The sequence below is a fragment of the Lolium perenne genome, chromosome 7, assembly GCF_019359855.2.
Source record: "Lolium perenne isolate Kyuss_39 chromosome 7, Kyuss_2.0, whole genome shotgun sequence".
NCBI classification, from domain to species: Eukaryota; Viridiplantae; Streptophyta; class Magnoliopsida; order Poales; family Poaceae; genus Lolium; species Lolium perenne.
This window is the reverse complement of record NC_067250.2, coordinates 100421198-100435458: the sequence shown is the minus strand read 5'-3', so window position 1 is coordinate 100435458 and position 14261 is coordinate 100421198. Positions and strand designations below refer to the sequence as shown.

At 41.2% G+C, this 14261-nt stretch overlaps 1 protein-coding gene across 3 annotated transcripts; it reads left to right on the top strand.

Moving 5' to 3' along the window:
• Nucleotides 1-7079: 7079 nt before the first annotated feature.
• On the top strand, nt 7080-13222 carry LOC127316481 (uncharacterized). 3 transcript variants are annotated; one of them, XM_051346888.2, is made up of 16 exons: nt 7080-7412; nt 7523-7576; nt 7672-7905; nt 8586-8684; nt 8768-8823; nt 9145-9253; nt 9763-9933; nt 10097-10312; nt 10564-10773; nt 10867-11073; nt 11195-11317; nt 11401-11694; nt 11767-11865; nt 11955-12331; nt 12426-12478; nt 12899-13222. In XM_051346888.2, exons 1-15 carry the CDS (start codon nt 7341-7343, stop codon nt 12457-12459), a joined length of 2355 nt encoding a protein of 784 aa, XP_051202848.1. In that variant the 5' UTR covers nt 7080-7340; the 3' UTR covers nt 12460-12478; nt 12899-13222. The 3 variants fall into 3 exon arrangements, with proteins under 3 accessions (XP_051202848.1, XP_051202846.1, XP_071679785.1); XM_051346886.2 differs by having other exon boundaries at nt 9142-9253; XM_071823684.1 differs by having other exon boundaries at nt 9142-9253; nt 12426-12479; nt 12913-13222.
• Nucleotides 13223-14261: the final 1039 nt, after the last annotated feature.

Below are 14261 nucleotides of genomic sequence, written 5' to 3'. Positions count from 1 at the left end.
AAGGTCTAGATAATTTCTAGTATTGAGTTTGAACAACAAGGAAGACGGTGTAGAGTCTTATAATGTTTACAATATGTCTTTTATGTGAATTTTGCTGCACCGGTTCATCCTTGTGTTTGTTTCAAATAGCCTTGCTAGCCTAAACCTTGTATCGAGAGGGATTACTTCTCATGCATCCAAAATCCTTGAGCCAAACAACACTATGCCATTTGTGTCCACCATACCTACCTACTACATGGTATTTCCTGCCATTCCAAAGTAAATTGCTTGAGTGCTACCTTTAAACAATTCAAAATTTATCACCTCTGATTTGTGTCAATGTTTTATAGCTCATGAGGAAGTATGTGGTGTTTATCTTTCAATCTTGTTGGGCAACTTTCACCAATGGACTAGTGGCTTCATCCGCTTATCCAATAATTTTGCAAAAAGAGCTGGCACTGGGATTCCCAGTCCCAAATTAATTAACAAAAATAGACACTCCTCCATGGTATGTGATTGTTGGACGGCACCCGAAGGATTCGGTTAGCCATGGCTTGTGTAAGCAATGGTTGGGAGGAGTGTCATCATAATAAAACTAAAATAAAAATGCACTCCTTCATGGTATGAGATTGTTGGCAGGCACCCGAGGATTCGGTTAGCCATGGTTTGTGTAAGAAAGGTTGGAAGGAGTGCCACCCAAAAATAAAATAAAATGGGAGCCGCTCTTTGAAGGTTTGTCTGGCAAGGGGGTTAGAGTACCCGCTACCATTCGTTGGCAACAACATACACCTCTCAAAACTTTATTTTTATGCTCTCTTTATGTTTTCAAAATAAAGCTCTAGCACAAATATAGCAATCGATGCTTTCCTCTTTGAAGGACCATTCTTTTACTTTTATGTTGAGTCAGTTCACCTATTTCTCTCCATCTCAAGAAGCAAACACTTGTGTGAACTGTGCATTGATTCCTACATATTTGCATATTGCATTTGTTATATTGCTTTGCATTGACAACTATCCATGAGATATACATGTTACAAGTTGAAAGCAACCGCTGAAACTTAATCTTCCATTGTGTTGCTTCAATGTCTCTACTATGAATTTATTGCTTTATGAGTTAACTTTTATGCAAGACTTATTGATGCTTGTCTCGAAGTACTATTCATGAAAAGTCTTTGCTTTATGATTCAGTTGTTTACTCATGTCATATATATTGTTTTGATCGCTGCATTCACTACATATGCTTTACAAATAGTATGATCAAAGTTATGATGGCATGTCACTCCAGAAATTATCTTTGTTATCGTTTTACCTGCTCGGGACGAGCAGAACTAAGCTTGGGGATGCTGATACGTCTCCGACGTATCGATAATTTCTTATGTTCCATGCCACATTATTGATGATATCTACATGTTTTATGCACACTATATGTCATATTCGTGCATTTTCTGGAACTAACCTATTAACAAGATGCCGAAGTGCCGCCTCTGTTTTCTGCTGTTTTTGGTTTCAGAAATCCTAGTAACGAAATATTCTCGGAATTGGACGAAATCAACGCCCAGGTTCCTATTTACACCGGAAGCATCCAGAACACCCGAGAGCCGCCAGAGGGAAGCCCTGGGGGCCCCACACTACACCCTGGCGCGGCCAGAGGGGGGGCCGCGCCGCCCTATGGTGTGGTGGCCACAGGCCCCCTCCGAGGCTGCCCTTCCGCCTATTTAAAGCCTCCGTCGCGAAAACCCTGATACGTTCGACGAAACCCACAGAAACCTTCCAGAGCCGCCGCCATCGCGAAGCCAAGATCTGGGGGACAGGACTCTCTGTTCCGGCACGCCGCCGGGACGGGGAAGTGCCCCCGGAAGGCTTCTCCATCAACACCGCTGCCATCTCCACCGCCATCTTCATCACCGCTGCTGCTCCCATGAGGAGGGAGTAGTTCCCCATCGAGGCTCGGGGCTGTACCGGTAGCTATGTGGTTAATCTCTCTCCTATGTACTTCAATACAATGATCTCATGAGATGCTTTACATGATTGAGATCCATATGATGAGCTTTGTATCGCTACTAGTTGTGTGCTACTCATGTGATGTTATTAAAGTAGTCTATTCCTCCTGCATGGTGTAAAGGTGACTAGTGTGTGCACCGTGTGGTTCTTGTCGTAGGCTATGATCATGATCTCTTGTAGATTGTGGAGTTAATTATCATTATGATAGTATTGATGTGATCTATTCCTCCTTCATAGCGTAATGTGGACAGTGTGTGCACTATGTTAGTTCTTGGTTTATTTTGCAATGATCTATTATGCTCTAAGGTTATTTAAATATGAACATTATTGTGGAGCTTGTTAACTCCGGCATTGAGGGTTCGTGTAATCCTACGCAATGTGTTCATCATCCAACAAAAGAGTGTATGTAGCACATATGAGAAAGAGTTATTTATTATGCGATCAATGTTGAGAGTGTCCACTAGTGAAAGTGTAATCCCTAGGCCTTGTTCCTAAATACTGCTATCGCTGCTTGTTTATCGTTTCTTTGCGTTACTACTACTGCAATACTACCACCATCAACTACACGCCAGCAAGTTATTTTCTGGCACCGTTGCTACTGCTCATATATATTCATACCACCTGTATTTCACTATCTCTTCGCCGAACTAGTGCACCTATTAGGTGTGTTGGGGACACAAGAGACTTCTTGCTTTGTGGTTGCAGGGTTGCATGAGAGGGATATCTTTGACCTCTTCCTCCCTGAGTTCGATAAACCTTGGGTGATCCACTTAAGGGAAAACTTGCTGCTGTTCTACAAACCTCTGCTCTTGGAGGCCCAACACTGTCTACAGGAAAAGGAGGGGGCGTAGACATCAAGCTATTTTCTGGCGCCGTTGCCGGGGAGGAAAGGTAAAAGGTACTCACACTCCGGATCTCGGCTACTAAGCTATTTTCGCCGTCGTAAGTACTCGAAGCTATTTCCTTTAGATCCTGCAATTGCAACTTTTTGTTTCTTGTTTACACTAGTTAGGCATAATGGAAAACAACAAAAATATGAGAGATCTTTATGAACTTTATCTTGAATTAGGACATGATGTGTTTGAAGAGAAAATTTAAAAACCCATGGAACTTTATATGCATGCTAATGGGAATGTTATTGATATAAATGCTTTCAACACTATTGTTGCTAATGCTATGGAAAATTCTAAGCTTGGGGAAGCTGGTTTTGATGAGCATGATCTTTTTAGTCCCCCAAGCATTGAGGAGAAAATTTACTTTGATGGTACTTTGCCTCCTATTTATGATGATTATAATGATTGTAGTCTTTTGTTACCACCTGTTATGGAGGATGAATTTGATAATGATTACAATATGCCTCCTATATTTGATGATGAGAATAATAATGATAGCTACTTTGTTGAATTTGCTCCCACTACAACTAATAAAATTGATTATGCCTATGTGGAGAGTAATAATTTTATGCATGAGACTCATGATAAGAATGCTTTATGTGATAGTTATATTGTTGAGTTTGCTCATGATGCTACTGAAAGTTATTATGAGAGAGGAAAATATGGTTGTAGAAATTTTCATGTTACTAAAACACCTCTCTATGTGCTGAAATTTTTGAAGCTATACTTGTTTTATCTTCCTATGCTTGTTACTTTGCTTTTCATGAACTTGTTTATTTACAAGATTCCTATGCATAGGAAGCATGTTAGACTTAAATGTGTTTTGAATTTGCCTCTGGATGCTCTCTTTCGCTTCAACTACTATTTCTTATGAGTGCATCATTAAAACTACTGAGCCCATCTTAATGGCTATAAAGAAAGAACTTCTTGGGAGATAACCATGTGTTATTTTGCTACAGTACTTTGTTTTATATTTGTGTCTTGGAAGTTGTTTACTACTGTAGCAACATCTCCTTATCTTAGTTTAGTGTTTTGTTGTGCCAAGTAAAGTCGTTGATAGTAAGGTTCATACTAGATTTGGATTACTGCGCAGTTTCAGATTTATTTGCTATCACGAATATGGTCAAAATTCTCTGTAGGTAACTCAGAAAATTATGCCAATTTACGTGAGTGATCCTCAGATATGTACGCAACTTTCATTCAATTTGGGCATTTTCATCTGAGCAAGTCTGGTGCCATTTTAAAATTCGTCTTTACGGACTGTTCTGTTTTGACAGATTCTGCCTTTTATTTCGCATTGCTTCTTTCGCTGTGTTGGGTGGATTTCTTTGTTCCATTACCTTCCAGTAGCTTTGGGCAATGTCCAGAAGTGTTAAGAATGATTGTGTCACCTCTGAACATGTGAATTTTTGATTATGCACTAACCCTCTAATGAGTTTGTTTCGAGTTTGGTGTGGAGAAAGTTTTCAAGGGTCAAGAGAGGAGGATGATATACTATGATCAAGAAGAGTGAAGAGTCTAAGCTTGGGGATGCCCCAGTGGTTCACCCCTGCATATATCAAGAAGACTCAAGCGTCTAAGCTTGGGGATGCCCAAGGCATCCCCTTCTTCATCGACAAATTTATCAGGTTCCTCCCTTGAAACTATATTTTTATTCGGTCACATCTTATATACTTTACTTGGAGCGTCGGTTTGTTTTTGTTTTTGTTTTGTTTGAATAAATGCTTGTGTGGGAGAGAGACACGCTCCGCTGTTGCATATGGACAAGTATGGCCTTAGTTTCTACTCATAGTATTCATGGCGAAGTTTCTTTTTCGTTAAATTGTTATATGGTTGGAATTGGAAAATGATACATGTAGTAATTGCTATACATGTCGGAGATAAGGTGGAGAAGTCATGATGGTTTAGAAGAAGCGATGTCGCACCAGTATGAACAGTGACGCCCTACCATGGTGGTATGGTGGAGTCTCCACGGATATCATACGTTTTGAAGCATAGAAAGTTATTTATTGGCACAACGTTCGTCTATTTCCACACGCGACTCTTCAGATGCATCCATTGATTTATTCTTAGAGATAGTGGAGGAGAGGAAGATGTATAACCGCGAGAGTATTTTTAGAGCAATAAGGTCTAGTCAACAGACTATAAGGATTTAAATACTCCATCTGTCTCATGAAGCTTGTCTCAAATTTATCTTAATACAAGTTTCATGGGATGGAGTGAGTATTATATTTGTACTTAGTTGGAGGATAAAGAAGATGAGAGAGAAGATAAGTGGACTCTCATGCAAGAGCCAGCTATAGCACTTGTTCCTACACACTTTGTGAAAGTGAAAGGTTGACCATATTTTGATAAAGTAATATATTTCGGAAATTCAATTCGGCTCCCGGGTGCATATGCTCCCTCTATCAAAAAATTATATTTCGAAATGTCGAAAATTTTTGACAAAAAATTCTACAAGTACATCTCCATAATATATGTATGTTCGTCAAGTTTCGCGAGGAACCAATATGTTTTGTGGTCTGTGTAAAAAAGAGAAAATTTATCTCCTGAAAAGCCTTATTTTCAGCATTGAATTTTGTATTTTTTACACACGTCACACGACAAGTCGGATTTTTATGAAACAACTTTGTGAGCGCGTAGCACGTGAAGATGTACGTTCGAATTTTCCGTTTCAATTTTTTGAAATTTCAAAATATATGTAACATGCATTTCAAAATAAAGGGAGCATATGCTCCCATGTGCCAAAACACCATTCCCTATATATTTCTATAGCTAACTATTGTATATGCCGACTATAGGTTGATTCTACATGACATGATATCTCACTTGTAGCCAACAACCGATTATACTATTGAAGTTGCTTTTATAAGGGACTTGTTCCATCAAGTGAACATCAATGCATATGTGGATCAGCAACTTGCACGTGTGGGCTAAATAAATGGGCGTCACATAATACTTATGTAGCGGCAAATAACAACAAAATGGATTATGCGATCGATGCGGCTATGGCTGAAGCAATAGCTCTGCGGCATGACATTTGGATGTGGTCGTGTCATTGTTAATTCCGACACCACAAAGGTCATCGAAGTGATGAAGGCGGTAGGTCACTCACTTGGCCATGCCGTTGTTGTTATGAAAAATGTTACCATATATTGCAAGACTTCTCCCATGTTATCTTCGAGCACTGCCCTCAAAAAGCAAATAAGGCTGCACATCAATTAGCTAGCTGCCCACGTAGATCACCTACGAGGGTTTGGTTTGATACCTATCCTGAATGTTTAGTTTAAATCCTTTTGGATGATGTAACTCTCCTATAAAACTCGTTTGAAGTTTAAAAAACCCAATGCACAAACATACCAGTAATTGCATGGAAATTGCCGAGGTGGTTTACTTGCTGACGTGGATAGATTGCATGTTGAAAAGAATATGTTAGTGGGGATGATTTTTTTTTAGTTATATAGGATTGGGTGAATGATCAATCTGTGGTCAAATTTATCCTAGGTGAAGTTAGCGAGCTAGGTGTTGCTTTACTTTCTTTCTAGTATTGTGTTTTCCCCTTGCAAAGCCAACACATCTACATATGATGTGTCAAGTTCCTAGAATGCCAAGTCACCGATCTTTTTCTTCATAGCGTAGGAACCGATTGCAACTCTGTTTTGATGAATTTATAATGCCCACGGTTGAAAAAAGAGGAACGATGCTACCCAAATTCTTGTGAATTGGATTTCTATGCCTAAATTTAAAAACAATTTGAACATCCACTCAAAAAGCTTTTGTAAACTCAAGTGCGTAGGATCGAGACACCTTTTCAATTTTTTCGTAGTTTTATCCAATGATTTTTCTACTCCTTCTGATTTATATTAATTGATTCAAATTTATCTAGACACTATGTATCTGGTCAATAAACTCATCTAGGCTCATCCGAATCTACACAAATTTGAGTCAACTAATTTAAATCAGAGGAAATACATTTTTTCTGTATTCTACAATCCTCTATTTTTATGTGTTTTCTCCTATTCTTAGGAGTACATTTTTTTCGCAAACCTGCTGACAGGGTGTCTGACAGGGGTGGTCGATCGGCGAGAAGAGGCAAGAAGCAATCACGCAAGGCACCATCGCAAAAAGATGTCACGGGCCGCGGGGTGGTCGATCCCGTGTCCCTGACAGGGTGACCCCACTGCCAAATCAGTACAAAGCACAATAGCGCAGCGCACACACTTCCACTCCCCCAAATCGCCTCCCCTCCTCTCCCCAAATCCTACGCAAGAAATCCCCTCCCAAATTTCCGCTCTCCTCTCCGATCGCCTCATCCGCAGCTCGCGTAAACCCTAGCCAGCCAGGCCCGACGAGCCGCTCCGCCCTCTCTCGCCGCACTCCGCGCCGCGTGGGGGACAAAACCCTAGCCCCGCCGCCAGATCCCGATCCGGCGCGGCGGGAGCCGGCGGTACCCGCGCCCCCGGCGAAATGGAGGCCGCGGCGGCGCGCAAGGAGTGGCGCGCCGTCCCCGACGCCCCGCTCCGCTCCAATGGCGCCGAGGTCGTCTCCCCGCTCCCTCCCCACCGCACGGAACAAAAACCCTTTCTTTACTTTCTTTCTCCCCGCACCCACCCTTCTCTGCTTCTCATGTTGTTTCTTCCGGTGTTCAGGATGCTGGAGAGCGCGCGAAGATGGGGCAGTCCGACGGCAGGCCCATCTACGAGGTGCGTGCTGTCTCCCTCCACTTAGCGATCCACTTTGCGCTCCGAAAGTTCGGTTCTTGGCGCGGTCTCTGAGTCGGTTGGTGTTCTTGGCGCAGGACGAGACGGGAGGGCTCGAGGACTTCTGCTCGATCACCATCGACGGGAGCGGCGGCCTCAGCGACGACATCCTGCAGCAGCGCCTGCAGAGCATCATGCGCCAGCGCGAGGAGCTGCAGCAGGTCGAGATCGACCTCCGCGCGCAGGCCATCGCCCACCCGCAGATCATCGACCTGCAGCGCAGGTTCGGGGAGGCTACCAAGGAGCATGTGGTCGCAGCTGAAAAGCTCAAGGTCGTCTTGCTTCCCCTTTTATTTATTTATGTGTGCATAGTCTTGCTCTACTGCCTAGGTTGCTTGAACTGATAGTTTTGAGAGCCATGATTTGCAAAAAAGTACCACCTTTGAGGTTGAGCTGTAGTTCGAAACCACAACCAACACTCCGCCGTCACAAAGTAGCGAGTTCCGTGGCAGGGACTGAGACAGAGAGAGGGGGCAGATTGTTATATTCACGGAGACTGTGTAGGTGTCGTTTCTGTGTTTGTAGTGTTGCATAGTCGTTGGTTTTTTGGTTTTCTGCTGATGAGAAATGTTGATGCTCTAAAGTAGTTGTGTGATGCACAACTGTAGCTTCACTAGTGCTATATTGGTAACATGCAGGGTAGCTTCAGATTTGCTTACCTAGTCTTATGGTTTGACATCAACTACACATTGCCTTGTGTGTAAGTCAGTTTGTTTCTTTTTTGGGATGTACATGCACCTTCAGTTGCTCTAATTACACATGTACTCCCTCTGTTCCAAAATAAGTGCCGCAGTCTTTCCTACTACACACTAAAATGCGTCTGCATACATCTGTATCTAGGTAAAGTTGCGACACTTATTTTGGAACGGAGTTAGTAGCATCTAGTTCGCTGAAGTATAATTGGTGCATAGTTTATGTTGGAGGAAACACAACTGATGTCCAGATTGAACAGGAACAACTGCATGAACGGGAGAAGTACATTCTTGAGCTGGAAATGAAATTGGATGCTACACACAGGGAATTGGATGCTTTGAAGATTGACCATCAAACGGTTGGTGGACTTATTTGTTATGTTATGCAACGTTTACACTGAGCGCTGATGTATTTTATCGCCGTCTTTGATCTTTTTGGTAGGTGTGGGCAAATCAGGATCTTCTGAGAGAACAGACCAAGGAACTCGCAAGTTTCAGGTACTACCTTGTAAATCCTCTTGCATCAAACATTATATCTCAAGTTCACTAATACGCTAGTGAAGTTGAACACCTCTTACTTCAAAACACATTTCCTCCATGGTCCGCTGATGGGCTAATCAACATCACTAGATCTCATCTTTTTTGAATAACAAAAATGAACCAAAACATGTCATTTATTCATACAGCGCCAAAATATAGTTTTATTTATGAAAAACCTTTTCTCTATTCTGCATCTAGGGTTTTCTTTGCTGTCTAAATAAAACCTTTTTCATTTATAACCTAAAGTATATCCCTGACGTTTCTTATTTTGTGCAGAAGGGATCGTGATAATATTGAAGCTGAAAGAGCCCAGCATCTTAAACAAATTCATGATCTTCAAGAACATAGTCGAGAAAAGGAAAGCCAGTGTCTTGCATTAGAGGAACAGGTATCCCTCTATCCTTTTTGTTTTCATTTGTATTTTGGATGAGCCACACATGCATTACTTAATTAGCTTCCATCAAGTTAAAACACTAGACATTTTTACTGTTTGTGTATGGATTACAATATCACAGTTTGCTTGATCTCTATGAGTAACTGTTTCGGTTGCTTCAAAATTATTCACATGGCATGTCATAAAAATGGATATAATCCTGTAATTGTTAACATGCTTGTCTCATAAAATGCCTGTAGTGTAGTAATGTCGAAATGAAATTACTGAATGTTCTAAACTAGTCCATTTCCAATATTTCACCTTATTTTATAAGTGCAGGCTTCTATGGTATCCTTTTCTTGGTACAAAAAATATTGTGTTGACCAAATGTTGGGTGTAATTTCAGTTGTGTTAGTTTGTATTCATACCTGAGCATGAATTTTTTTATTTGTTGGTGGGGACATTTCTTTTCTTTACAAGTGTTACAATTCAGGCATTCATGAATGGACATTTTGTTTTTCCAGCATAGGGTTGCTCAGGACAATATTCTTTACAAAGATGAACAGTTGAGGGATGCTCATGCTTGGATTGCACGAGTTCAAGAAATGGATATTTTACAGTCTCAAACACTGCAATCTGAGTTGCGTGAGCGTACTGATCAATTTGGTCAATGTTGGGCCACTTTCCAGCAACAGGTTAGTTAAGTTAGTGGACGACTTGTTTATGGTACTCACATATGATTTGCCCTACGTATGATTTGTGCTTGTGCGAAATTCTTTGTGCTCTTCTGTTTCATGGCTCATTTCCAGTTCACTATGTAATATTAGCATTCTCATTATTTGACTTGTTTCGCCGCAGTATATTGAAATGCAGCAGAGTTTTCTGCATACAATACAACGACTCCAGCTAGAACTATTTGAGTTAAGAGACCGTAGTGGAGAACAAGAAGATGGTTCACAAGCTCCTCAAGAGGGTTCAGGTGAATCGTCATATGTTCAAAGCAAGGGGAGCAACATGGACCCAAATGGTAGTGCATTAGCAGATGGCAGTCAGTCTGCAAATGTCTTCCCAAAGGTATTACTGATTTTGAGCAACTTCAGTAGTGTCAGTGTGTATCATGGATGATACAAAATATTGTTCTGAGTTGGCCGTGTGACTTTATTATAGTGTGCTGAGATAGTGTTTGTGGTGTAGTATCTTGTGTCTTATCCTGGCCTTTTTTCGCTTCCATTTCAGATAGACTATTGTATTTGGTTTGTTGATCCTACTATTCATTATCCTTCTAAATAGTGTTCCTAAACACACTTTAAATCTGTTATTTTCAGGGATATAATGCCCATCCTCTACCTGCTGTTCCATCGCCTCTACTGGGAGTAGGTGGTTTTGTTCCTCCTGGGCAGATGGCGGGGATGCATTCCTATATGCTGCATCCTCAAGGTATTCCTCAGTCTTTAGCCTCACCAAACTCTGGTATTCCTCAGTTTGGTACTTTTCAGCCTACAATCCAACCGAGCCTACACTGGCCCAATCAACAGGTAATTTATTACTCATAAGCACTTCATTTGTTGTATCACTAGTTCACCAACAGCGACACTCCTTCTAATTTGGAAATAAATTCCTTCATCTAGGAAGCACAAACAGCCTCACAAACACCAGATGCAACGAATTATCAGCCATCACAATCAGATCAGAATGCAATACAGCCAGCTGCTAGTAACAATGCTGACCTCTCTTCTAAGCAGAGTCAGGTAACCCATCCAGAACATCTTGCAGCTCATGTGGAGCAACAACAACGTTCAATAAGTGTGGTTGCTGAATCAACTCATGAACCAAAGGTTAGCCTGTTTGCTTTATTTTTTATTTTCTTTAATCCAGTTCCTTGTAATGCAATTCCTGCTGAAAACAAAAGACTGTTCTAATGCAATTCCTGCTGAAAACAAAAAAAACTGTTCACAGGTTATGGAATCCAATGTTACTGAAGATTTAGTTTATAATGAAGAGCAAAAAGCCCAAGATTCATCTTCGAATGCCAGCTCTACTGGAAAGTTTGAACACCTAGAGGAAAAAGTGGAATTAAAGGTTTCCTCTTACTATTATTTGCTAATTTTAAAATCCATAACTGTGTATGCCTCTGATTTGACACATACTCTATGTTCAATCAGGGTGAAAAAGTTGCATCTGGCAAGCAGTCTGTGGAGCAGTTACCTAGAAAGCAGAATCAAGCTTCCGATTTTGCTGGATCAACTACCCAGATCCACTCGAACAATGTGATACCTGAGTTGAAGTCTAATGTTGCGAATCAGGGTGTCACACATACATCTGCTGGTGGTGGTGCTGGTTCACCTTTACCTTACGCACCAAAGGAGCCTGTCCTTCTAGATGAAAGATCCCTTCTAGCTTGCATTGTTCGTGCAGTTCCTGCTGGATCTGATAACCGAATCCGGATAAGTTCAACTGTGAGTGGCACTTGTGGGATTTTGTTTTTTGTTTAGTTGAATATTTTCTGATTCATATGCATTTGTATGCAGCTGCCAAATAGGCTTGGAAAAATTTTGGCCCCTCTTCATTGGCATGACTATAAGAGGCAATATGGGAAGCTAGATGATTTTGTGGCTAGTCATAACGAGGTTTATTTTCCCTACATTATTTTGTCAGTATGACGATAATTGATGTACCTTCCCTACATTAATTCATGATAATTTAATTGCGTCTGCAGCTTTTTGTGATTGAGGGGGACTTCATTCACCTTCGTGAAGGAGCACAACAGATAATTTCAGCTACAACAGCTGCTGCTAAAATTGCTGCTGCGGCAGCTGCATCTGCTTCTCACTCGTCATTATTGCCTTCAGTTGCTGTCACTCCTGTGGCACAAATAACTCGGCAAAAGAGAGGGCCTGTTGGTGATTCCAGAACTGCAAATTCAATGCCATCAGGAAATGGCACTACTACAGCCAGATTTGGAGATCAACACCAAGCAAATGGCTTTTCTGATGAAGTTCGTGCTGGGCAGTCATCGAGGCACACAACTGCTGCCAATGGGGGAAGGCACGACAAAGGCCCAAGACATGGTTATGGAGGAAAGCAACAGGGCAGGTATGGTCTATTCCACAACAACATTCTGTGTCAACGTTCAGATATGTGCCTATCTAAGTGCTCATCTCGTATAAATTACTCCTCTATTTTTCAGATCTGCAGGGCTTGAATCCAATTCGAGAAGATAAGTAGGTGGCTTGTACTCAGGTATGTTCTGTTGTGAAAAATGTTTCTCGATAACCATATAGACCCTTTGGAAAATGTGCATGGCCGTTGCTGACTTGCTGTTAATACAGTCTGGGTTTCTTTAGCTATGCTATCATTACTTGGGGTTTCCATCTCAGGGCGTAGTAAGCACCTGCTGTAAAAATTCATCACGGAGAACAAGTAGTTTCATGTACATGTCTTGCACCAAGCAGCTATAAGTCCCCCTCTGCTCTATTCACATGTAGAATTATGTCGTCACTAGAGTGTACACCCACATGTTGCCTCTTGGCTGTATTTCTCGTGTACCTACCCTGACATATCCTCACGTATCTTGCATTTGGTGCTAAAATAGTCATAAAAAAGCATTCTGTTTGAAACTCGGCACGAGCTGACATACTTATTTTTTTTTTCTGACTGTAGGTTGGTTCAACGGGCGGTGAAGTGGTTGATAATCATGTCAAGTGGATGTGTTCGGTTTCAAATGGGCGGAGGCGAAAGATGACCAGAATTCATATTCCAAATTTAGTTCTGCACCACTGCTATTCTTTTGAGTGCCTGAAATGGGCCTTATTTTGGCAAAATGAGTCGTCCTGAAATCCTAGTCTAGATTCAGAACAGTACTGAGGAATCTTTCTGTGCTTGCATGATGTGGTGCGCACTTGAATTGGTATCATCTGATGCCCTTGGCATGGTACTTCCATCTCATTTATGTGCCGAACTTGGAATGCTTATCTTGTTCTCTTGGTCATGATGTCTCCATACAAATTAGCATCTGTTATGAAGTGCGAACAAATTAATGATCAATCGTGCCCTACTGAGTGACAGGGGCTCACGGTGGCAAAGTTTAGGTAGTGTCTCCGGTCTAAGTTGTTACTTTATTTTTGGTGTTACATGGAGCACAGGTTTAGAGTCCTTGCTAATTGATGTTATGCACATGAGGTTTGACTTAATATTGTTTTCCTATAAAATTTACACTACAGGATTACTCAGGATTAGTTTCTATAGGATATTTTTGGTGTTACATGGAGCACAGGTTTAGAGTCCTTGCTAATTGATGTTATGCACATGAGGTTTGACTTAATATTGTTTTCCTATAAAATTTACACTACAGGATTACTCAGGATTAGTTTCTATAGGATATGTTCCTATGAATCTTATAGAAAATTTTCCTATAGGATTGAAATCCTACATAATTCCTATAAAAATCCTGTGAATCAAAGGGGCTCTTAGGGACTTTTCAGGCTTCAACGTATGCAATTTTATTGCATCTCCAACACTGGCTCCAATTCACAACCCTTCCAATCAGGTCTACCGGCTCCATCACATGCCGCTCCATCACATGCATTATAACTCCCTTCCAATCGAGAGAAATTCAATTTACCCCCACACTCTAAACTTGTCTCAAAGTTCATATTACAACCTTGTAGTCTATTTTTTTTTTGAAACACAGTACAACGTGTTAAAAGTAGAATAGAGAGAAGCAAACGAGAGAGACAATAAAATGATTCAACTGTTCTGTTCCATTGATGATTCACAACTTATATACAAGGGGAAGGGACGCAAATATGGGTCACGTCCGTTCGAAGAGGTGTGAGGAAGGGTTGTGTCTGTTGACAAACCAATCAACATAGAGAATTACATGAGGGAGGATTACCTTTTTAATTAACCTATTAATTAAATCCTAACACTCCCCCTAATCCTTCCTTGTCCTTGTGCTTGGTCATCTCTAGAATCATCTTTGGAATCATCTCCTCTAAAAACCCTGTGGGAAAAATATGAGGAG

What these genes read in the sequence shown, in the direction of transcription:
- LOC127316481 (XM_051346886.2), top strand. Translation starts at nt 7,341, where the DNA reads ATGGAGGCCGCGGCGGCGCGCAAGGAGTGGCGCGCCGTCCCCGACGCC. An exon ending in TACACTGGCCCAATCAACAG is followed by an intron (nt 10,774 to 10,866) that starts GTAATTTATTAC and finishes TCCTTCATCTAG; the next exon opens with GAAGCACAAACAGCCTCACA. An exon ending in GAATCCGGATAAGTTCAACT is followed by an intron (nt 11,695 to 11,766) that starts GTGAGTGGCACT and finishes ATTTGTATGCAG; the next exon opens with CTGCCAAATAGGCTTGGAAA.